Source organism: Cajanus cajan, chromosome 5, assembly GCF_000230855.2.
Source record: "Cajanus cajan strain Asha chromosome 5, NIPB_CcT2T_4, whole genome shotgun sequence".
NCBI classification, from domain to species: Eukaryota; Viridiplantae; Streptophyta; class Magnoliopsida; order Fabales; family Fabaceae; genus Cajanus; species Cajanus cajan.
In genome coordinates this window covers 54,695,536-54,721,456 of record NC_138521.1, presented here as the reverse complement: position 1 = coordinate 54,721,456, position 25,921 = coordinate 54,695,536, and the positions used below count along the sequence as shown (strand labels likewise).

Below are 25,921 nucleotides of genomic sequence, written 5' to 3'. Positions count from 1 at the left end.
GAAGGTATGATTCTGCTCGACGTACAAATTGGAAGTGTGAGGAGGACTACAATGTTCATAGTAACGCCATCTAAGGCAAACTTTAACGTCCTGCTAGGTCGAGAATGGATTCATGGAGTAGGAGCTGTTCCATCCACTGTACACCAAAAGATTTTTTTTTGGAATGATGATGAAGGGTTAGAGATGCTTAAAGCTGATCAGAAAACCTATGAAGTTGGGATGTATTTCGCTGACCAACAACTTACAGCGTTTGCGAAAACTAAACCTTTCGATGCTTACAATTCTAGAATGATGGATGAAGAAGAAGGCATCAAGAAGATGTTTTGCTGGGATGTAAGGAGAGGTTTTGTGATTCGAGCCGAGAAGGATTCGGCTCCACTTGAAGAATGAAGGATAAAGATCCTTACTCGAGCTTTTTAGCTCGAATATCGGCTTACGTAGCCGATCGAACGGCCAATATGGCCGAAGAAGTTCAAAGTGAAAAAGCATTTTTGAAGGAAGTTGATAAAAATAGTACGGCCACATGGGCCGATGAAAAACAAAAAATAGAAAATCAAGGAGACCAGGGAGTTTCCAACGAAAAAGAAAACCAAAAAACAGGAAATCAAAGAGACCAAGATGTCTCGAGCAAAAAAGAAGATCGAGGAAACGGAAAAGGCCACGCGGTCGAAAAAACAACAGAAAACCAAGAGCAAGAGCTAGATCCCAAGTTGGATTGTATCTTCGACGACTCACCATTGGGATTCGAAAGAACGGAGAAAGAGGAATATAAGTTAGAATCTCAGGATCCACTCGAGGAGGTAAACTTAGGAACGGGTGAGGCTAGAAGAGTAACCTACGTGAGCAAGTTCTTGCAAGGAAACCTAAAGGAGGAATTGCTTCGAGTTTTACATGAGTATAAAGATTGCTTCGCATGGGATTACGAGGAAATGCCAGGATTAGATCAAGAATTGGTGGAACATAGGTTACCCACAGTTCCTGGAAAGAGACCTGTTAAGCAAAATCCCCGAAGATTTGCCCCTGAAGTAGTCGAGAAAATTAAGGAAGAAATTGAAAGACTGCTAAAAGCGAAGTTTATTAGAACTTCAAGATATGTTGAGTGGGTCTCGAATATTGTGCCTGTGATTAAAAAGAATGGAAAACTCAGAGTCTGCATTGATTTTCGAGATTTCAACAAAGCAACGCCCAAGGATGAATATCCTATGCCTATTGCTGAAAACATGATAGACGCAGCTGCAGGTAATGAAATTATGAGTTTGCTTGATGGTTATTCTGGGTATAACCAAATTTATATTGCAGCTAACGATGTGTCGAAAACTGCTTTTCGATGTCCAGGTGCCTTAGGCGTCTATGAATGGGTGATGATGCCATTTGGGTTAAAAAATGCTGGTGCTACTTATCAGAGGGCAATGAATTTAATATTTCATGATCTAATTGGTAAGTTTGTACAAGTATATATTGATGACATAATTGTTGGGTCGAAACGAAAAGAGGATCATCTAAGCCATTTAAAATTATCTTTCGAGAGAATGAGAAAACATGGTTTGAAAATGAATCCACTAAAATGTGCTTTTGGTGTTACAGCAGGAGAGTTTCTGGGGTTTGTCATACACCAGAAAGGAATTGAAGTGGATCGAAACAAAACGAAGGCTATTATGGAGACTAAACCTCCATCGAACAAAAAGGAACTTCAATCTCTCCTAGGTAAAGTGAACTTTTTGCGAAGATTCATATCGAACTTGTCTGGTAAAACTAAAATCTTTTCTCCTCTTTTACGTTTAAAAAAGGAACAAGAATTTCGATGGGATAAAGATCACCAGAAAGCATTCGATAACATCAAAGAGTACTTGGCTCATCCTCCAGTACTCGCACCAATCTTTGAAGGGAAGCAACTGAAGTTGTACATTTCAACTAGTGATTCGACTATTGCGGGCATGCTGGCGCAAGAAGATGAAAATGGCATCGAGAGAGTCATCTATTATCTAAGTCGAATGTTAGTAGGAGCAGAAATTAGATATTCTCCTTTAGAGAAATTGTGTTTAAGTTTATATGTTGCTTGTACAAAGTTGAAGTATTACATTAGGACTCGTGATGTTGTAATATTTTGTCGAAGTAATGTGATTAAGTATATGTTGTGTAAACCTGTTTTACATTCTCGAGTTGGTAAATGGGCACTTGCATTAACTGAATATTCACTTACTTTTGAACCACTAAAAGCAGTTAAAGGTCAAGTACTCGCAGATTTTCTCGCTGATCACTCGAATGAGTCAAAAGAGATTTTATACTTAACCACGAAACCATGGCAATTATATTTTGACGGATCGAAACATGAGTCAGGCGCTGGAATAGGTCTTTTAATCCTAAACCCTCAGGGATTGCCGACAAAAGTGTCACTTAAAATGAACAAAAAGTATTCGAACAACGAAACTGAGTATCAAGCGTTGATAGCTGGACTCGAAATATTAATGGAGTTGGGTGCTCGAAATGTATTGATTCGAGGGGATTCACAATTAGTTGTCAAACAATTAACACAAGAATATAAGTGCTTAAATGAGAGGTTAATTGAATTAAAGGCTCGAGTCGTGCAATTACTTAACACTTTTGATGAAGTCGAATTACAACATATTCCTCGAGGCTCAAATATCATTGCAAATAAGTTGGCTCAAACAGCCTCAGGGTATAAAGTAAGTGAAGAATGTCTCGAGTATTTAATCCACACAGAAAATGAATTGGTGGAGCACCGAGAAATTATGAATGTTAGTTCAGTAAGTCAGCAAGATTGGAGAAGCGAATTGATCGAATACTTGCGAAATCCCAACCTAAAGGTAGAAAGGAAGATTAAACTCCAAGCCCTTAGTTATCTTTTACTGAATAATGAATTGTATAAAAAGGGTTTCGACGGAGTTTTATTCAAATGTTTGGGGAAAGATGAGAGCTACATAGCAATGGCGGAGATACACGAAGGTATTTGTGGAGCACATCAAGCTGGAAAGAAAATGAAGTGGGAATTATCAAGAAAAGGTTTGTATTGGCCAACTATGATCAAGGACTGTCGAATTCGCAAGAAGTTGTGAAGAGTGTCAGAAACATGGACCGATACAAAGAGTGTCGGCCAGTGAGTTGCACTCGATTATCAAGCCTTGGCCATTTCGAGGGTGGGCAACGGATTTGATTGGCCAAATACACCCACCTTCCTCGAAGAACCACAAGTATATACTAGTCGCCATAGACTACTTCACAAAATGGGTAGAGGCTATTCCTTTAAAAGAAGTCGAGCAAAAAGACATAATTGATTTTGTCGAAGATCACATCATTACAAGATTTGGGATTCCCCAAACAATTACTACAGATCAAGGCACAGTCTTTACAGGTCGAAAATTTGCTCAATACGCAGAATCGAGAGGAATCAAGCTAATAGCCACTACACCATATTATGCACAAGCAAATGGTCAAGTAGAGGCTGCGAACAAAGTAGTGATTGGTTTAATCAAAAAGCATATTTCCAATAAACCTCGAAGCTGGCACGAAACGCTGGTTCAAATACTATGGGCTTATAGGAATTCACCTCGAGATGCCACGAAAACTACTCCGTATAAGTTGGTATATGGACATGAGGCTATTCTTCCTGTTGATATTAATTTACAATCAATTCACATACAAAAACAAAACGAATTACCTGTTGAAGATTATTGGAATTTAATGTATGATGAGTTGATTTCTTTAGAGGAAGAAATGTTAATGGCCTTACAGAATCTTGTTCAACAGAAAGAAAAAATTGAAAAATCCTATAACAAGAAAATCAAAGTACAACAATTTCGAGTAGGGGATTTAGTTTTAAAGGTGATACTTCCCATAGAATAGAAGTCTCGATACTTAGGAAAATGGTCTTATAATTGGGAAGGCCCCTTTGTAGTAGAACAAGTATACACGAAAAATGCCTACGTGATTAAAGAGATGAATTCGAACATAAGTAAGGTAATAAATGGGAAATATTTGAAATACTTTCATCAAAGTGAAGAATGATCCATTGTACATCATACAAGAAGTCTGAAAATAAAAGCCTACTTATTACAATATTTGGACTTAAAATCTTTAAAAGCATTGTAAGCCTCATCTAAACGCGTCCTTCGAGAGGAACATTGAGCTTCCAAATGTTTCTTCTGCTCTAAGGTCTTCGCAAGTCGAGAAGAGATGACCTTGCCTTCCTCCTTGAGACCCGTTTGACGCTGCTTGATCTCTTGACTTTGAAGCTTAATAGCATTTTTCTGCGAGCGAGCTCTCTCTAACTCATGTTAGAGAGATTTGATGGTTGCCTCTATGTCCTTTTCTTCTTGATGTAATTTCTGCAGAGAAGACACCATTTTCGCTGTTGAGTCCTTGATCTTAAGCAAGTCAGTTCGGAGCTTTTCGAGTTTAGCACGGTCTTCTTCGCTTTCAACCTCGACATGGGTCACCTCTTGAAAGGAAGTAGACCATTGAGATCGAAGGTCCCATGCGAGGCTAAAAGGTTTGACAAACTCTTGTAACTCAGAATGGACCTCAGGAGGAAGGCTCGGGTAGGATAAGAGATCGTCCATCATTTGTTCAACTTCTGTCTTGAATTCAGGAATAAGAAAAGCCTGATCAAGATCATCAACATATGCCTTTGCTCGAAAGGAATCAAGCAAAGGTTGATATGAAGGAACCTCAGAAACTGGCTCCACGATTTTATCCTTCTCCTTCTCCGACCTAGAAGGACCACTTGTCCAATTATCTAAAACTTCGAAGATACTGTTAATATCTTCATCTTCGTCGTCGAAAAAGCTCATTAAGTCCAGGTCCGGAGAAGGAATTGACGAAAGACCGTAGACAGAAGAAGTAACCCCGCCTTGGGTTGAAGGGGAAGTTGTGAAGGGTCGAGGCGATTCAGTCGAACCTGTATGAAAGGAAAATACATCAGAAGGTGTCATTAAAGAATTATGATAATAAAGTTGTAAAGTCGAAAGAAATACCCTTGTTCGGACTCAAGGGAGGTCGTAGCTCAAAAGAGGGTTCACCTTGAGCAGAGTCTTGTTGCAAATTCTCTTCATTGATAGCTGGTTCCGATTGAGGAACCTTATCTTCTTCGATTTGAGGAGGAATTTGGATGGAGGCCATTATCGAGGCCATCTCGGTAACATTCAATTAGACGTGACCAACTATAAACAAAAGAAAAGATAAACATTTGGTGTTATTAAAATAGACCTCGAGCCAGGTAATGAAAGAGAAAGGAACACACGTGAACCTGTAGGGACGTCTCAGTGGCAAGAGGAATATCTCTCGACATGTCTCGAGAGGAATCAACATCAATAATATCAATACCCTATGATGGGTGAACAATGTTAGAAAGAGTTAATAAAAATCTAGTTGAAAATGAATTATTGGTCAGAATACCTTGGGTACTGATTTCATCGCATCTTGAAGAAGTTTCTCAGTAGGAGGTTTCTGAGTTTTCTTAGGAAGAGAAACTACTAACTTTCCCTTTCCTTTATCCTGCTTCTTCGTAGTCGAAACCTGAAAGTAAAGAAACAAGATGAGTAGGATTTAAAAGGATAAGAAAATTTAAGGTAAAAGAACTCTCTTACTGTCTTGATACTGCTTGACTCAACTTTTTGCTTCTTAGGGATTTCGATATTCTGAAACATGAAAAGTAGAAGATAAAATGAATGAAGAATAATCGAAGAAGCCCAAAGAGGGGGTGAGTAAAAAACTCTTTACCTTAGAACGAAGAGTAACCTTATCAGAAGCAATCTTTCTTTTTCGACCTTTTGCCCCTTGCACACCTTTGTCATCATCGCTTTCCCAATTAGGAATCTGATCAGCGTGTTGGGGAACGCGTTGAGGAATAGCAGCTGGATAACAACGCAGAAGGAAAATGAGATAAGTACACACAAAGATGTGAGAAAGGATCTTGGTTATAGTTGTTTACCGGGGGAAAACTTAGTGTTATCGACCCAACATAGTGGCCACCATCTTCTTCGAGGAAAATCGTACAGGGAACATCTCGCATAAGTAACTCGATCCTTTATCGGGATTGCTTTATGCTCAAGGTAAAGCGGGTCGAGTGTTTTTACCCAAGGAGGGTAAGATAAATACTTGGCTAAACCAAAAAGAGCATTGGGCAAAGGTGGTATACTTTTAGGGCAAAATTTTTCGAAATCAGTTTTTCCTCGAGGATTAATTACCTTTTTCGAGCGAATGTTCCTATGTACCATTTTCGACAGAGAGACAGAGGCATCGAAGATGGTCCGAAACATGTTGTCAGGTCGATAACAAACTTTAAAAAATTGTTCAAATTGATAAATTATAGTTTGATTCTTGAAAGTACCTGATTGCTTGGGACCCTGCGAACAAGAGAGAGGAGAGTTTATCAGCTTCTTCAAAAAGCCATCAAAATTGATGAGCTTATCTACAATATAATAACACCACCATCGAAGGTAGCATGTTGAAACTAAAAATGAAGGGGAAAAGTTGGAAGGCGTAAGCTTAAGTTTTTTCTCTGGTCGAAGAATGAAGTTAGTGACTTCCTCATAATTGCCCTCTTCGACACAAATATCTGCATCAATACTTTCCTTACGTCGAAGAGGTAGGGGTTTCATTTGGCAGAGACCAAATTGTCGAGCAAAGAGTTGAGGCTGATAAGGGTAGAGTCTAACATCTTTTTGCCTCATGCCTGAGAAAATGACGTCCCACGATAAGAACCCGAACCAGATGTCAGTCGAAGAAGGATTGATGCTCCCAACCTGATTATTTTGACGTAGCCAGACTGGACCTATTAAATTTTGTCGAAGAAAAGGGGCTAAATCCTCGGTGAACTCAGTGAAACTAAGAAACGCTCTAATATATTTTTCAAAATTATCTACTAGACGTTTCCGTGGGGTAAGGGTAGTCAAACGAGCTCCTTCGAGTTCACAGAGTGAAATGAGAGTTGAAGGTAAATGGAGCCTTTTCTCGAGAATGGCGTTGAGCCATAGTTGGAGCAGCCATAGTGGACCGGAAAGATTTCGAGGCCCTGACTCTCGAGAAAGACTCTCAGAAGCTTCGTCGAGGCATGTGTATAGAGAAGCTAGAAGCAACTTGCTCAAACATATGTGTTTCTTTAGATGAAGAGCCTGAGCCAGAACATAGTAATATTTTGGGACTTGGAGGGAAGGAGTACAGAAAACACAGGCCGATAACCAATACATCAGAAATGCAATGTGTTCTGAAGAGGAAACAGGGGTACCAGGTTGTCCCATATGGGCAGTAATGAAAGCCAGATAGGTTTTTTTATCCCAGGTGATCGAAATATCCTTAATCGAGATTTCCTCCTCAAAGGCATTAGGATGAAACCTCTCCCCAAGAGGCAGTAACCCTGTTATAGCCGCAATGTCGAGCAAAGTGGGGCAAACAAAACCACAAGGAAACTCGAAAGCCCTAGTTTCTCTATTCCAAAAGAAAATAGCAGAGAGGAGCATTTGAGGGTCGAAAAGGTGAAGGTCAAATTTGGCTAGCTGGATAAATTCAAAAATACCTATCTCTTTCCATTCAGAAGACATAGAGGCTTCTATACGGGTTAGCCAAGATAAATGTCTTTCTTTAACAGGGGGAAAAGCTCTGAAAATTTTTGTGGTATCGGCAAAGAGATTTAAATCTATCTTGGGTGAGTAAATGAAAGGGATGGTAGTGGTATCCTCAGGAAGAAGAGTATTACTAAACTTCTTGTTGTTCTGACCAGCAAAAGGACCAAGAAAAGCATGGATAGAACCATTCTCTAGGGAGAAAGGAAGAAGTACCTGAGATTGATATATCTTTAAACTGGCCTCTTCCATGCCGGGAATAGGAACGAAGGTATCATCGCCCTCTTGAACCTTACAGACTTGAGCATTGGTAATGAACAAAGGAGTGCCCTGAGTAGGAGTAGCAGTGGCCATGGTGGATGCAGTGGTTGTGGTCAGAACAGGAGTTGAGGTAGAGGTAGCAGCAGGAGAAGTTGTAGAGACCACAGCAGCAGAGCTGGAGGCAGCAGAAGAGGCCATTGGAACCAAGGAAATAAGGAACTTGGAAGAAAGAAAGAATGTGGGTGTGCAAGGTTCGCCGGAGAAGAAGATTCTGAAAGCAAAGGAAACTTGAGCGCGAAGGAAACAAACGGTGAAGGTGATTTTAACCCTAGGGTAAAAGATAACAAGTTAAAGGGTCACAAATGAAATGGGCTTTTCTGAGTAAATTCAAATCTAATTTAATGATTGAAACAGCCGCCTAAATATTTTTGGTAACAGTAAAAAACAGAAAACACGCGCCGTCTCTGCCATCAAGATCAGTGCGACAATGGTCATATACATTAAATGCGAATCCAGATATGAGTCAGACTAGGGTATCATCGAAAAAATGCGTGCTTCAAGTAAACATCCGTAGGAATTCGACTTTCTCTATATCAGCATATATATCAAGATCGAATTCCTAGGGGGGCACTTGTTGGATCCACTCGACATTATGGGACTCGAAACGTTGGATTGATAGCGCTGCCCGAAAAATAAAGTTCAAGTTAACACATGCTGAGAACCTGACAAACCCCACGTGGGTGTGCTCGAGATAGAGTCGAACAAGAAAGAATGATTACTCGAGAATAATCGAAGTGTTGAGACTCTCCCAGAACCAGTAGGTAATTAAGCCAGAGCGGTTACCAAAAAATCAATCGAAGAAACAAAAGACACGTGGGAAGAGCGGTTAAAGGAAGTTACAATTCATGACCACGTAGCAAGCATAATGGATAGCGGTTATGAGTTAGAGGCGTACATGCACAAAAGTAACCACTCTTGATTGTTCTATAAATACAAGGATTACGTACCTTTACAAAGGTCGGAAAACTCATACTCTAACCAAATTCTGAAGCATTCTCTGCCTGCACATATGGCTTCCATGCAAGGAATCATCTTTGGGTATGATTACTTCTCGGCCACTTGTCTTTTCTCTTTTTAGGAGTAGGATTAGTGTAGTCTTTCTTTTCTCTTCTCTCCCTTTAATTACGTAGTTATAGACTTTAATCTTGTAATGCTTGAACATTATGTAATTTGAACATGATTTGTATTGCGAATGTATACATTGTTCATTTTATTCATATTGTTATTTGCATGCGGGAACATTGCTTGTTTGTTTTAATCGAGGAACATTTCGAAACAAGTAGTTGTTAAGACTTTTTCATCCTACTCTCCATTCTCAGTAACACGATAACACAGTAAAGCACCTAAATTGAAATACGTTCGTGTGCTAGTTTAAATAAAAAGAACCCAGGATTTGATGGTTAATTCCACCGTAAACAACTACATATCAACATTAAAATTTAATTTTTTAAAATTAGGAGAGTTAAATGTTTTCTAAGATAGAAAAATTAAAATTATGGATTTAACAAAAATATGAGAACAAAAATTCAATTTAACCGTTGTTTTATTACCATAACATATTTTATTAAATTATTTATAAATTAAATACTTTTAATCCAAAAAAAACCATTTGGTATTTAATATCCACATTCTTGTTTAATTTAAAAATTTCTTCTAAAAAAAAGCTTGATTTAAAAATTAAAGTCAGTATCAATAACTTCATCACACGACTTATCCAATTAAGTTGTATGTACTCGTCAAAAGACAGGACGTACGAATGGTTTTGCACGAGAAACATAAAAACTGCCAATGAACAGCTAGCACGATTTCTGTTAATCTCGATTCCTCTATTTTCATTTTTATTCAACTTTCAAGCACTAACATAAGCATAGCATAAGCAATTAAGCATAAGCATAAGCATAAGCATAAGCATTCCTCGTATGAAAAAGTAAAACCTAGGCATGGCAAGCTGCAGTGTCGGGTTCCACCAACTCCACGCCCTGCTCAGCGAGCCTCTTGTCCTTGTACACGTAGCCCTTAGCACAAAACAAGTACACCACCAAATTCAAACAACTCAACATAGCCAAAAGCCAGTAGAAATAATATAGCTTCCCCTGGTTAAGATTATCCGCAAGCCACGCCTCACGGTGGCGCGTTGCTTTGTGCACAAAAGTTACCAACAAGGAGCTAAGGAAAAACCCTAACGACAACGTGCTCATAAACAAACCCGTGCTCATGGTCTTCATCCCCTTCGGACACTCCCTCAGGAAAAAATCTAGCTGCCCTATGTACGTAAACGCCTCACCGGACCCCACGAAGAAGAACTGCGGCACCAGCCAGAAGACGCTCATCGGAAGCACCGCGTGAGGGTTATGCGCCAAACCGTGCGCGTGCGCCACTCTCAGCCGCTTTATTTCCACTAGTGCTGCTGCCACCATTGCGAAGATCGAGAGGACTAACCCTACGCCGATGCGTTGCAATGGGGTTAGCCCTTGCGGGTTGTTTGAGGCTTTTCTGGCGATGGGAGCGATGATGCGGTCGTAGATGGGGACTGTTAGGAGGACGCTGCCCACGAAGAAGACGGTCAGGGAGGCGGCGGGGATCTGGAACGACTTTCCGATGCGGCGGTCCATGGTGGTCGCTTGTGATACTGAGAATGTCGTCATTTGGGCGTATATTGTCCAGAACATGATGGTGGTGGCCCACACTGGGACCATTCTCTGCACCATTTTTACTTCTTCAACGTCTGTTAAGGTTGAGAGATACCATTTTTTCTCCGCCGTTATTTCTTCCCCGTCGGTTTTAGGGTCCTTGATTGCTGCCTTGTCCAAGCACCTTCACTCACACATTCAACAAAATATGACATTTATTAATTCTTTAAGGAAATCACTGCTTAATAATAATAATATCTGGAAAAGGATACAAGAGATGCATGCATAGACCAGAATAAATAAGAATATTGATTGGTCGTGGTTGCTACATGATGTGAATTTTTCGGATCGAGGTTTTAAATTGCATTTTACACATATAATCTTAGATATAATTGTTATATAGTTGCATTTAATCGTGAATGTGTTATAGTATTAGAGTTTTAGTGATCATAGCGGCTCCAACTGCTACTTCGCACATATAATGTGAATATCATGATTTTAAGTTGCGGTTAATTACAGTCATAAACTCAACAACAATTATTATAATAAGGTAAGATATATGATATCATTTTAGAATTCAAATTTGGATCTAACTATCTAAGTCAGTTATACAAAAACAATTTGTATAGTAGAATTATTGTCTCATTTATATTCACTTCTTTTGTCTTATTATCAGTCTACATGTGGGATCTCCTATAGACATTGAAAAGAAAATGTAATAAATACGGTCACAATTCACAAACTCACAATTATAGTTGCATTGAGTTGGGATAAAAAAAAAAAAGATAGAGTTGCATGGAGTAAAAAAAGAAAAACCACTATATTGCAGACGTAATTACGAATTTAAAACCATGGTGTTGATGAATAATTAAGGTTTTGGTAGCTAGCTAGCTAAAAGGGTTATATTATATTTTTGTTTTCGGAGAAAGTTTGCATGTATCGGGCATGACAGGCAAAGACGTTTATCTTAAATTAAAACGAGTCATCTATTAGTAGAGAGCAGTGCATAGATAGATCGATCGCATATAGAATTAAAGGCAACATTGTAGGGCTAAGACCTAGCACAAACCACAATGGCATGTTCGTGACAGATAGGTGTGGGAAAGTGAGACAAATTAAAGGGCTTAATTAGGAGAGATTAAAGAGAAAGTGGTATGCTTTTGGAAAAAAAAAATAAAAGAGAAAAAGTGGTATGAACTATGAAGCATGCAGGACAAATGGTGCGGTGAACGTACGTCCACTGAGAGACAGCTTTGCCACTGCTAGCCCTTCCCCCCCGTGATTCCTTTCAGTTTTTAGACTTCTTAGAAATTATAAAACCGACTATATTATTTACTTTTGGGATCAGAGTAAGTAAAACAAAAAGGAACATGAGGGTGCTCATTTTGAATAATATTCTATTCAATTAGGACACTGCCCATCGTGAGAGCATGTCCCTTGCACAAGCAGAAAGAAACAAAAACTATAGTTGGATTTAATTAGATCAGATCTCTGCATATAATTTTAATTTCTTAATTTTTTGAATAAAATTATTTTTAAGTTAAATTTAACTCTTTCTTTAATTTTTTATACTTAAACTTAATCTTGTGTTCTATTCGATCAAATAATAGGAGATTTACTATAGATTTAAAATATAAAAAATTTATAAGAAAAATAATTAATAAAAAATGATAAATTTAAAGAATTTAGTAGAAAGTGAGATTAGATATGACAAAAGACAAAATTTTGAGCTTTTAAATTTGATATTTTTGTAGGTGGGACTACCAAAAAATTATCATGGAATGACACAATAAAGTGATATAATATTTATCACTAAAAATTATTTTTATTTATATTATAAATATAATTAATATATATTGATATATTGTTAAAAAAAAATATATAGACTATAATGATACATAATATATGTTATTTGATCTCGTTCAAAATCAATACTAAAGTTGTGTGTGACTATGTATCAAATTGATTTGTACATACATATAATATATTTATAATGATACTTTTTGTATGTCACTATATGTAACATTTTTTGTAATGTGAATTTTTAATGAAATTCTTTTTTAAATAATTGGTTTAAGTTGTGAGTTTTTTTTTTGTGTGTAGAAAATGAGAAATTATAAATCTTAGATAATAGAACATGAACTTAATTAAGTAACACATTCTCTAATACATTATTTTTAACTCATTTTTCTTATTTGTTAAATTTTATTTAAAACTACAAAATTATTAGTAAAACTCATGAAATAAAGAGTGAGACTCACAATTTTTATGATTTTCAAGATAGAGGTGTCAACAACATATTAACACGTTAATTTCTTTTGATACATTTTGTATTATTAAATTAAAATTTATTAAAAGTTTCAAAATCATATATAGGGACCAACAAAATTTTGTAACTATCAGTAAATTTTACTTAATAATAAAGGAAATGTATTCAAAAGATTGCTATATATATATATATAATGCATTGTTAGTATTTCTCACAAATTTTGTTAATAATTAAAAAAAGAAGTGTTAGAAAAAGTGTATTGTTAGAAAGAAAGTGATAGAAAAATTATAATAAAAACATTATTAGAGAATACATTTAATAAAAAATTAAAAGTATAATTAAGTCAAAATTTTCTTTACCGAGAATACAACTACATCAAAATTCGATAGGAAAGACTTTATCTCATTTAATAATCTTGTCTAACTAAAATTTAAAAAGGTGAGTAAAATAAAAAAAAAATAAAAAAAAGTTGGTAACTATTTCTCCCCTGATTGCAGACATATTGTAAACAGTCATGTGGTCACCAAGGAGGGAAGGAATTATATGAGAGATATTTAAGTAGGAAACCAGTCACGTGACATGTCTAATTTATGACTATTTGATTATAGATAGTATATCGTTTAAAGCAAATATGATAGTATGCTAAGTCAGGCCTATTTTTACTGTTGAACTTTCAGCTCGTGGATGAACATGACCAATCCAGCGAGCAGAGAAAACGAAAACAAGCTTAGTTGTCAACTTCATGATCGACTTTACGTGCCAATAATGAAGAGTCCAAGGTCGACAATTTTGCACTTATTAAAAAGTTGAATTCCCACGATTAAATAACATGGGAGCCCTACCTCAAAAGATAAAGTTCACTACCGTGGTTGCCATTCCACCACCAAATTGTGCTTGTATTAGTAGTGAGTTGAGTTCATGCAACTTTCGAAATAAATAAAATTATGATATGAGATCATCACAAATTATGTATTTATAGCTTTCAAAAATCATAGGAAGTTCGATTCATTACTCATCTAAACACAACATACTTTATTTCGATTAGTGACTTAAAGGCATTTCATGTTTTTATTTTTCATAAAAAATAATAATTTTAAAAATAATTATGTAATATATGGTTATTTAATGAGAGTTTTTATTTGTAATAAAAATATAAGATACAGTGAGAATTTTTATTTAATTATAGATTATACCAAACTAGAAGACTTTCTAAAAGTTTTAAGGTATCTTAAAAGAGTTAATCACTTATATATTATCAGTGTAAAGTTTTTTTTTATACTAACAACCAATCATATTTTTTAATAATGACATGTCAGTTGTTTATTTAATGAAATAATAATAAAATAAACAATTTTAAAAAATATAATTAATTATTAGTGTAAAAAATTTCACACTAGCAATATAGAGATGATTAACTCATCTTAAAATCCCACGCAAATAATGATAAATTTTTGTGCTTTTAATTCTAAGTGAGCTTAGATAAGATCACGAAACCCTCCATGTGGAAAGGCAATGATAGAATATTGATCTATACTGATCGATCCGTACACTAGATAGACCAGTAAGAACCATTTTTTGTGAAAGAAAACATTAAAATTTAAAGTATAAACTGGTTAACCGTGAATGAAAAACTTTAAAGTAGAATATCGTATCATTGCAGAAAAATAACATGTGAAAAAAGGAAATGATCTATTATAGTGTAAGTTTACAAAAACTATATATAATAAAAACAAAAGGCTTTCTCGAGAAGCATTATCGATAACCAAGAACGATGGTTAAACAGATATGAATCAATATTAAATTCAAATTTGCAACTGGAAGATAGCAGTTTAGATTTAATTTTTTTAAAATGGAAGAGAATTATAAAATTACTATTTTTTTTATAAGCGATCAATCGCTATTTAGAATTTTCTTTTATATCACATATATCATTCACCAAAGTAGGAATCGCTAATTAGTTGTTGATGGTAGATATCAAAGAAAAATTTAATACATATGTATGCATTATTAGTATAAAAGTAATTACATTATCAATCAATGAGAAAAATATTGTTTTTATAATTTTATAATATATATATATATATATATATATATATATATATGATAGTTTGAAATTACATTACTGGATGTTTACTTATTTTAAAAAAACGTGAATGCTAATAATTATATTTTCTTATCTAATACCCAATGTATGCATGTTTATTATATATAATATACTTAAAATTTATAATAAATTATATATAACTAAATATTATGTTTGAATATATATATATTATATTTAAAATTAATATATATATATATATATATATATATAATTTTTTTAAAAATATTTATGATAAATAATTTGTATTGTAACAAAAAATTATTTTTAGTTATCGGTAATTTATTTTAAAATATTAATATTTAATTTATAAATAATTATAATAAATAAAAATTTAATTAGATAAAAATTTTAATAAATTATTACAAATTCTGTCATTAAAAAAAATTCTTAAAAACTATACAAAGAAGAGTTTTTTTTAATATATAAAATATAATTTTTATTAAATGATTCTTATTTATTAACATGAAAATTTACTTCACTTAAAATATTGGAAAATAGTGTGCTAAAAATATATATTTATAGTATTTTCTTAAAGGAAAATATGTAGATGACTTTTGAATTAAAGTATAAACCCTTTACACAATTAGTAGTTACGTGTGTAATTAGTATTCTTTTAAGTGACTACACAAATCGAGACACGACAGGATAAGAAGTGGATCCCGGGTAATTCGGTACACGAGTTAAGTTTTTTTTTTTTTTTTTTTTTTTAGAGAAGAAGAAGACAGCCAATATTTATAATTTGAGTATATATCATATTCATATGCATATTTATTAAAGTGCAACGTTCCACAGCGTAAAGGGTTACTTGAGGTGACACCAGCACTTCTGACCAGTCCAAGTTGAAGGAATGATATATTTAGTAATTAATGTGATCGTGCATAATAAAACAATTCATCTTATAACACATGTTTTTTTAAACAAATTTTTATTATATATATTTTTAATTTTTTATGATGAGTGCCTTGTTCTATTGGTTATGGAATTAATATATAACTTTTATTAAAAATATATAAAAAATTATTTTTATACTTTTTAATAACTTTTTACTTTTAATTTTTTTAACTGGTATCCTTAAAGCACTGGTTAACATCTTTTATTTATTTATTATTACTTAAGAATAAAATTCTTGTGAATAGATTAAAAGAAAAATTGTACTAAAATTTAAACGACCAATGAACTCATTTATCATCCAAATTTCCTTACCGCTATGCTACCCTAGTGGGTTATAGATTCACAGATTATTTAACAAGACTTACTTAATTAAACTTTGTCCACATGAAGAGTGTTTTAAATAATATGCAACTAATATTTCCGCATCCACGGAGAAAATTAAAATAAATCAATGAAACGAAATGAAAAAATCTAAATATATTCTGAATTTAATTTATCTACACTCGTATCGTAAAAGTTCTTTAATGTTATTATTTTATAGCATATTGTCATAAAAATAATTACTTTAAAAATCATTCTAAAAATAATTTTTATTTGTTATCGGTGTAAAAATATTTACATCGATATTACAACGAAAGATTATTACATATATAACTCAAAATCACGTGACAAGTAATTACAAAATTAATTTATGAAAAATTAATAACATCACAAATGTAAACTTGTCAAGATCACGTAATTATTTTATAATCGATATGGATGACACAAGTATATATTTTTTAGCATGTGTTTTTGAATTGTTAAACAAATTTAACTATACGAGTCGGTTATAGTACTGTGATGTGTGCCTATGAGTGAAACAGTAGAAGGTGAGAAGTTTTACCGGAACTGCTCGCTATGTGGCAACATCTGCTTCTTCTTCCTGATAGTTTCATCGGCAACATCATCCAAGTTGAACAACAACGACGAATCATGCGGCAATTCCAAATGTCTCTTCCTCCACGCCGCCACAAACACCATCGCAAACTGCGTCAGAGGGCTACCCACCAGTTTCTTGAACCGGTATCTCCTCGTACCTGCTAAAAACACAAGAAGAGCCACCAAAATAGCACACACACCTATCCCGTAACCCCAGTATCTTCCTATGCGATCCTGAATGTACACAAGAACCGTGACCGCTGTCAGAGTCCCTGTGCTTATGAAGAACACGAACCAGCTGAAGAATTTTATCATCTGCTTCTTCTCTCCTTTGTCCGTTTCGTCGAACTGGTCCGTGCCAAACCCTGACACGCTGGATTTCAAGCCTCCGATGCCAAGCGCTGTGGTGTAGAGAGCTATGTAGAGCACCGTTAGCTGCATGTTGCTTGCGGGCACGCAGTGTTTCGCAGCGTCTCTTATGCATTTCGGAGGGTGTAGGCTTGGGATTATGGTTGATATTGTCAATATTGTAACACCCTGAAACCAAATTTTATGAATAGATAAATAAAGGGTCTTCATCGAATTGGATGCAGATATTAATAAGATGAATTGTTTTGCAGTGTCTTACAGTTGCTTGAACGGTTGCGAAGATGGCAATAGTTAGGTATCTGTCGTCAATCAGAGAATTAAGGCAGTGAAAAATCTATAAACTCATAATCTGTATATATTATTTCTTTTTCAGAGAGTAAATGAGATGTTATAGTTCTCAATTATATATCAATATCTACTTAATTGTTGATCATAATTGGTAGTACGTATTTGATTTAATCGAAGACTTTAGTATTCAAGATTTTTGAATTAATATCCTACTTGGGCCCATAGATCGATTTTATTGATATGTATATTATAATAATGGAAAGAGAACAGTGAAAGTTTTTATTTGAATAAAATAATTGAATCTTGCTTTGGGTTGTTGTAAAAAGTAATAGACGAGTGATGAGTGATCACAAACCTGCCGATAAAAGTGTCAGCTACAAAACCACCGAACAAACAGAGCATGAAAGAGGTTCCCATAAAGTTGGTGACTGTGTTGGCTGAGGAAGCATTGCCCAAATGCATGGTACCCGTCAAATATGTGACTAAATTTACGGCAATTCCCATTGTGGTTAGCCTCTCACATGCTTCCACCCCTGACATACATGCATCACAGAGAACAAAAGGAAATAAACAACCCTATCTTATACATACTCACATAATATAAAGGATCTATAATAGAAGAGTAAATCTGAATCATATAATTTAAATGGTTAAGATAAGATTTAACTGAGTATTTATATATGATAGTAGCTAGAAAGAAAGTAATGGTATTGGAGACCTAAAATCATGGCGGCTGCAGTCCAACCACCGGTTTTGGACCTCTCTGCTGGGAGGCCTTTGTAGTCGCAGGCATCTGGGATGGTTTTCGCGGGTGTTTGAGGGAGAGTGTTCATCAGAGGAGGATATGAATGGTGATGAATATTAGTGAAGGGAACTAGGAGGTATGCATGCCACAACGGGGTTAAGCTAGCTTATATCTATATATAGTTTCTATATTTTAACGTCTAATAATTGGACACGCTTTTATATAATTCTGATAAATAATGCTGCCAACATTCTGGTACATTATTTTATTTTGGACACTTTTTTCTTTTGTTATTTTACGAAATTCATTAGAAATTACAACATTTTGCGGATCTAATAGCATTTTATTTAATGTGTGACACTCATAAAGTTTTCTTCTTCTAGTTTTTAGTATATTTTAATTTATAATATTAATAATAAAGATTGTGTTAATTAGAAGGGGATAATTATTAGATAGTCTCTTATTGCATATTTTAAATAATCTCTGTGTGGTGTGGTATGTTGTTAAATTTTTTAATTTATAAAAAATTAATATTAAGACTCAATTATGTGAAAATTAATTGGAACTATGATGATATTGGAACATGTAATATTGTTTATTTAGAATGAATATTATAGAAAATGTGTGAATTCATTTCTTATTAACAGAAGTGATAGAATAGAAAGCACTTCTGATATTAGGACACAAACATGTTAGAATTGCCGACACATACCTACATAGAAGATTACGTATTTATATCTGACACCTCTGGTTCCACCACTTTAGCCTTTCTTTAAGAAAATGTGTGATTCTTGCACTTATCTATAAGTATTTTACAAGGACAGAAGAGAATAAAAGTTGTTTCTTTTTTATTCTATAAAAAATATGTTCGTGTTGGTTTTATGAGGGCTGGCTTTGTATTCCTTGGGGTATTTGCTTTTGATCATAACCATACATATATTTGTTTGGAGAGTCATCTGGATTTTGGTTTAGTCCAAGAGAATTGTACTCTGTTTTCTTTGGGGTTAGCCTTTTTCTGTTCCTTTGTAAAAACTTTGTTTCCACTAATATTGGGTACTCTCTGTGCCTGTTATATTAGCTGGCTTAATATAATTATACCTCTTTGCTGCAAAATAGAATATATATTTTCTTTTTATATGCACCGAAGTCTGAAGGCACTGAATATGACTAGGATTCTATTAAAATTGAAACTCTCTCTACCACAAGGATTGTAACGACCCAACTAGTCATTATACACTACATCGTACACTTGAAACCGGACAGAAAGGAACAAGTATATATATAGTATCTAGAATATACATATATACATGTCCAAGTCTGACTAGATTCAAAATGTACAAAAATACACCCAAAGCTACTACACCAAGTAGCCGAAACAACAAAACATCAACAAGGATCAGCTCCGCCTGCCAGCTGCAGACTCACCACTAGCCACCAACCTATCCCTGCTCTGCTCTCATACATAGTATGATCATCGCAGTCCAAACCACATGGAAACAACAAATGGTAAGCTAGTGAAAGGAAACAACATACACATATATATATATATATATATATATATATATATATATATATATATATATATATGTGAATAGAAAACAACTACAGTTATCAGCACATCAACCAGCTTAACAACATCAACTTAAAATACCACAACATTCAGTAATAACAACACACATCTCACATCATTAGCATACAAGTCATCAGCCATACAGCATAACTGCAATAAAACATACAATGCGTCGTCACGCATATAAGTTAGTATTGGTCGCTTGTAATCGGTATAGCTCGACCTAGCCCCTATACCGTGGTCGCTTGTACACGTGTGCCTCGACCTTGCCCACACACGGGACCACTAAGACTTAGAGGAGAACAGCAAGTTACCACTCCAAGGGTCAGCTTTCCAAGGAGATGTTTTCAACAAATTGGGCTCCAAGAGCACCACAACCACTCAATCCACACAATGGGATGAGGAAATTTCGAAAACAACTCCTCTAGTCTTAGTGATCAACAACTCAGCCTTTCGGCCTACATCACCTCAGCCTTTCGGTCTACAATACCTCAGCCTTTCGGTCTACAACACCTCAGCCTTACGGCCTACAACATCCAATATCAACACACAGTACAACACAACTGTATAGCTCAACATATCAACTCACAACAGTATACAACTGATACAGCTCAACATATCAACTCACAATAGTATATAACTGATACAGCTCAACATATCAACTCACAACAATTTATAATTGATACAACTCAACATCAACAAGCAGCGTTAACCACAAGTCATCACATTATAATCAACAGCTCAGCTCAACAACATTCATCATTAACAACTTATACAACATACAACATATTCAACACATAATACGGCTCATCACCTTATTTACAACTCATCTATCTTGTCAAATTACCCATCTAAACAACACCAATCAACCTAAGCACCTAAAACAACTTTCAACTTAACCAAATCACTAAATGTGAAATGGAAACCTTCACAGAAAACAGCGTATCAGGAGTTATACTACTCCTATCATACTCATCCTTATCTCATATGAAAGATAAGAAGATTTCCTACAACTCTCAAGAAGACACCAAGTCCAAATTCCTTCATCTACCTTGTTAAAAATTCTAAAAACCGCAACAACTATAAGCAATGCTGGCAGCTTGACCCCTCTTCACTATAACAGCCATATCTGGAGTTCTAGAACTCCTTTTTGGGTGATTCCAACGTCATTGGAAAGCTAAGATCCAAGGCTACAACTTTGATGAAGACTTTAAGACCAAATTAGGTCATCAAGACCCACCGCTGCAGCGCTCAATCCAGCGCTTTAGCTGCAACTCTCTGCCAGTTCAGTTTGCCTTCCACAGCCATGGCTGCAGATCCACGGCCATAGCTGCAAGTTTCTGCCACTTCAATTTTTCTCCACAGCTATGGCTGCAAAATCACAGCCATGGCTGCAAGTCTCTGCCATCACGTTTTTCCTTCCCACGGCTATGGATGCGAATCCACGGCTATAGTTGTGGGTTCCTGCAAGTACATTTTTCTTCCACGGCTATAGCCGTGATTCCACGGCTATTGCTGTGGGTTTCTGAACTTCCAAAAATCTCCATGGATTTCACCTTCATTTTCACTCAAAACCTCCATGAACTTGCAATCCAAGGAGACCCAAACTATGCTACAACTTAAATGAAATACTACCAACCACATGCAACTCAAAAACCTCAAGAATCACAACATGCATGCATCCAAAACTCAAGAAGAAAAATCATCAATGTCCAACCTTCCATCAAGAACCAAAAACCCCAACTTTACCCACATGCAACCAACACAACCAGAAAATCCCCAAATTTTATCCAACCCCGAAAACACATTTTCCTTCAAGACAGCCCATGAATCAGCCAACATCAAACATCTCATGAGTTTCTAAACTCATTTCCAACCAATCCAAGCGAAAACTAGCTTCCCTTACCTTAGTTAGACGATTCCGAGCTCCGGGATGAGAAAGGAAGAAGAAGGAGAAAAGAAATCCACACTCGGTTAGCTCCGCACGGCTTCACTCTAGAGACCTCCTAGGTGCTCACGGCTTCAGCTAAAGAGAAAGGAATTTGAGAGTGAAAATTCAAAGTGAAAGGAGAAGGGAAAGTATAAGGTAAGTGATGAGAGGGAGAAAAGAGAGAAGAATGCTACAGGGTCTCACAAGGATAAACACAAATTAATGAGAATTTCGTATGAATACAATCCACTCTTGGAATTAGCTAAATTCCTGATGCACACTCATTAGAGGAATGTACAACAATGTTAAGTTAAACACTATCATGTTTATTTGGACTAATTAACGTACGTAAGAGTAGGTAAAACATCTCTTAAACCTTGGGTGAGATAGTGTGCATTAGGATTTTGTTTTTCTTCTTTTATTAGGCTCGTCAAATGTTGGATTGTCTTTTATACCCACTAACCTAAGTAGATGAATAAGAAAAATATTAACTAATTGGAACGTTATATTTTCAGCCTTATTTATTTATTTCGTAAGTTAAATAAATTCATAAACTAACATGTTGGTTCATTTATAATCATAAAAAAGATTACATACCAAGAAATAAAAAATTGTTAAATATAAAAACTAATAAAAAAAACTTTTAAAATTTTAAAACTACAAAATTTAAAATTAGCTTCATAACCTAAAAACTTGAATTTAGTGACTTCAGATTTTGTTAGTTGAAAGAAATATATCCTTCTCATAAACTTACGTTATGTTTGACTCGTTAATTCACAAAGCACTTTCTATTATAGAATTTATGTCGATTTAAAAAAAAAAAACGGTGACATTTTTATATCGCTTATTCAATGTTTATGTGGGTCAAAATAATAATCGACATAAAAAAAATATTTTAAAATTGTTCTATGCAACAGAAACATACATTCGCACTCATCTGTGTCAGAACCACGATGTTGTCTCATCATCTTTGTCTTCCCATTGGTCTCCACTTCATCATTCGAGCTCTTGCACCTCGAAAAGCCCCGACGAAACCTTTTTCAACACTCCTTCTTCATTTATTTATTTATTGCATTTTATATCTATGTGGCTTTGTTATTTGTTTGATGTTTTTAATGTTTTGGAACTGGTTAAGCACTTAAGCATATTCCTCCCATTCGTGCTCCCAACTGTCCCTTCATGTAAGTCGTTCTTCATTTTTCTTTATTCATTTTTTGTTTGCATTTTATACAAGTGATATGCGGCTTTGATATTTTGTTTGGTGATGTTTTAGTGTTTTGGAACTAGTTAAGCATGAAAACATTGTGGTTTGGGTTTTTTTTTAGAGTATTCATGAGCATATATGACTGAGCAAAAGTGAAGGAAAGCATTCCACTACCTTGTATAAATAGTTAATGGTGACTAACTCCTTTGATATATTTGGCTTTGGGGATACGCAAAACCTGTAGGCTGTAAATACAAGAATTCAAGTAAAACATTAATTGGATGATAAATGCACATGCTTTATACGAATAAAAGTGATAGCTCAAACGCTTGATGAAGTTAACTTTAAGGGACAAAAGCAATGTATAGCGCAAGAGATGTTCTCTACGATCTAAACGCTTTTCCCAAAAGATGACCTTTCTACATCTACCTTTGGACTAGGAGTTTCGGTTTGAGTCCTCCACGGATCATGAACCTAAAACAGATCTCTCTCGAAAATTTTATTAAGAATAAAAACTATATATCTTTATTTTAAATACTCAATATTATAAATGTCATTTATCAGCTTCGGATATTAAAAATAAATTTTATGAATTTACGATAAAAATTAATATCTATATATTAATTATAAATTTTTCGAAAAATATTGTAATAATGTTCCAAAAATTTATTAAATTAACCTAGGTCCGCCATCTGTGTATATATGTATATTAAAATATACAACATGAAAATTAAAACTTTTATTTTTCTTATTTTTTAATTAATTTATTATTTATGTTTTATCGTCTTTCTTTTAAATATTATTTGCACTTATAATAACTTAGAATGAAATCGTTTTCTTTCACTCTCCCAATCTTTATGTGACTATTTTATTTTGATTCAATTTTAAATTACACAACTACGATAAAAGTTATTAATAATCTAGAAAGCTTTTATCAATACAAATTTTAAAATTTGTATCTTTATCTAATGTTATCGTGTCATTTATTTATTTATTTACAATTATAAAGTGTAATGAACGTAGATAAACAATGAAACAACAAGGAAATAATATGAGAGGACACTATGTATTTTAATGCTGACCGTGAAATTTCATATTATCAGGAATTGATGAAATAACAAGCTGCTCATAATTTCAAAAGAAGAGAATAGAAGCTGCAGAATTAACAGAATTGGTAGAGAATATCCCAAAAAGGCCAAGAGAGAGAAAAAGACAATTCATACAATCCACCCCTTTTCTCATTTAGCAATTTCCCTTTTATAATCACGTGATCCCCCATACGAATCCTTTAGTGCAGAATTGACTATTCTTTTCCTTCCACTTTTGCAGTTGCATTTGTTTTCCTCCCTCTTTGCCAGGTGTCCACTATATCCAACGTTCCCCACATGCTCACTGCCCGCACCATTCATAACATTGCTTCCCCCATGGACAACAACCTTGTCCTCAAGGTTGAAGTTAGGATACTCACTTTGCAAGGTGAGTGCATCTTCCCAAGTAACTTGAGAGATATCCAACCCTTCCCATTGGACAAGTACTTGAGGTATATGTTGATTCTCTCGCAAAATGACTCTAGATTGTAACACCTTGAGCGGTTGAATAACAGGGCCAAATTCATTTGTGAGAAATGGCAGAGGCAGATATTGTTGCTGATGTTCTCCTTTGCATGGTTTCAATAGAGAAACATGGAAAACTGGGTGGATCTTCGCTGTAGGTGGCAATGCTAATTTGTAAGCAACAAGTCCAATCCTTTGCATTACTGGAAAAGGACCAAAATAACGAAGGTCAAGCTTCTGGTTTTTGCGAAGTGCAACTGAATGTTGTCGATACGGTTGGAGTTTGACAAACACAAGATCTCCCACTTGGAACTCTACATGAACTCGTTTCTGATCTGCATATTTTTTCATCAAATTCTGGGCTTTCATCAAATTTTGCTTGAGACACAAAATTGTCTGATCACGATGCAATAAAATTTCTTGTAAGGAAGGGGGTTCAGTGTCATCTTTCACATATTTAGGAAGAGTAGGAGGGTCTCTCCCATAAACTGCTTTGAATGGTGTCATGCCAATACTGGTTTGGAAGGAAGTATTATACCAGTATTCTGCCCATGGTAGCATCTTACTCCAGCTTTTCGGATCATCAACCGTGAAGCATTGTAAATACATTTCTAAGCATCTATTAAGAGCTTCGGACTGACCATCAGATTGTGGATGGTAGGCGGTACTCATAGCTAAGGTAGTGCCACTTAGTTTACAGAGTTGTTGCCAGAAATTACTTGTAAAAACTCTGTCACGATCTGAAACTATGGACTTTGGTATCCCGTGCAACCTTACAATGGACTTCATAAATACCTCCGCTACTTGCTTGCTGGAATAATCTGCCTTCAGCTGGCAAAAATGCGCATACTTAGAGAGACGATCAATGACAACCATAATCACGGTGAAGCCATACGATGGGGGAAGGCCAACAATAAAATCCATTGCCAAGTCATCCCAAATTTGTTGAGGTATAGGTAAGGGCTGTAACAGTCCCGCGGGCAAAATAGTAGATGATTTGGCTTGTTGGCATATCAAACATTGTTGGACATAAGATTTAATATCTTGGTGCATACCCGACCAGTAAAACTGAGAAGAAACCCTTGCCAATGTGCGCGCAATACCTCAGTGGCCACCGATTGGAGAGCTATGCAGCTCCTGCATGATAGTTTGGATCAAGGGATGTTGCGCTGGTACCACAAGTCTTTTGCTTCCAGAACAACAACTTATTTTGAATGGTATAATGAGGACTTGGGGGAGTGCCTACGTTGCATAGTCGCATCAGACGCAACAGCATCACCCAGGTTTGCGATGAAGTCCCATTGAGGCTGAGAAAAAGCCATGAAATAGGATCGGGACAGAGCATCTGCAACGAGGTTCTCTTTGCCAGGCTTATACTCAATGGTAAAATCGTACCCCAAGAACTTGTGCAGCCAAGCTTGCTGTTCGGGAGTATGAATGGGTTGTTCCATAAGACATTTTAAGCTTTTTTGATCAGTTCTTATCACAAATTTATGGCCAATTAAGTAGTGACGAAATTTGGCAATAGCTGTGGTTATTGCATGGAATTCTC

General features: G+C 35.2%; 2 protein-coding genes across 2 annotated transcripts; one reads left to right on the top strand and one right to left on the bottom strand.

Moving 5' to 3' along the window:
• The first annotated feature begins 386 nt into the window (after positions 1-386).
• On the top strand, positions 387-3,074 carry LOC145958088 (uncharacterized). Its single transcript, XM_083074556.1, has 4 exons — positions 387-1,239; positions 1,300-1,389; positions 1,585-2,058; positions 2,161-3,074. The coding sequence occupies exons 1-4, from the start codon at positions 387-389 to the stop codon at positions 3,072-3,074; spliced, it is 2,331 nt and encodes a 776-aa protein (XP_082930682.1).
• A 6,629-nt stretch (positions 3,075-9,703) lies between these two features.
• On the bottom strand, positions 9,704-18,276 carry LOC109789964 (protein NRT1/ PTR FAMILY 6.3). Its single transcript, XM_020349036.3, has 5 exons — positions 18,086-18,276; positions 17,723-17,900; positions 17,339-17,378; positions 16,676-17,247; positions 9,704-10,712 (listed from the first exon to the last, which is right to left on the bottom strand). The coding sequence occupies exons 1-5, from the start codon at positions 18,198-18,200 to the stop codon at positions 9,833-9,835; spliced, it is 1,785 nt and encodes a 594-aa protein (XP_020204625.1). The 5' UTR covers positions 18,201-18,276; the 3' UTR covers positions 9,704-9,832.
• Between the last annotated feature and the right edge of the window lie 7,645 nt (positions 18,277-25,921).

Excerpts from the sequence above, each read along its gene's own strand:
- LOC145958088 (XM_083074556.1), top strand. The coding sequence starts at position 387 with ATGAAGGATAAAGATCCTTACTCGAGCTTTTTAGCTCGAATATCGGCT. Across the intron at positions 1,240-1,299 it reads CATGATAGACGCAGCTGCAG|CTAACGATGTGTCGAAAACT; the intron begins GTAATGAAATTA and ends TTTATATTGCAG. Across the intron at positions 2,059-2,160 it reads TTTAAGTTTATATGTTGCTT|TTGGTAAATGGGCACTTGCA; the intron begins GTACAAAGTTGA and ends TACATTCTCGAG.
- LOC109789964 (XM_020349036.3), bottom strand. The coding sequence starts at position 18,200 with ATGAACACTCTCCCTCAAACACCCGCGAAAACCATCCCAGATGCCTGC. Across the intron at positions 17,379-17,722 it reads GCTGACACTTTTATCGGCAG|ATACCTAACTATTGCCATCT; the intron begins GTTTGTGATCAC and ends GATTGACGACAG. Across the intron at positions 10,713-16,675 it reads CCACATAGCGAGCAGTTCCG|GTGCTTGGACAAGGCAGCAA; the intron begins GTAAAACTTCTC and ends GTGTGAGTGAAG.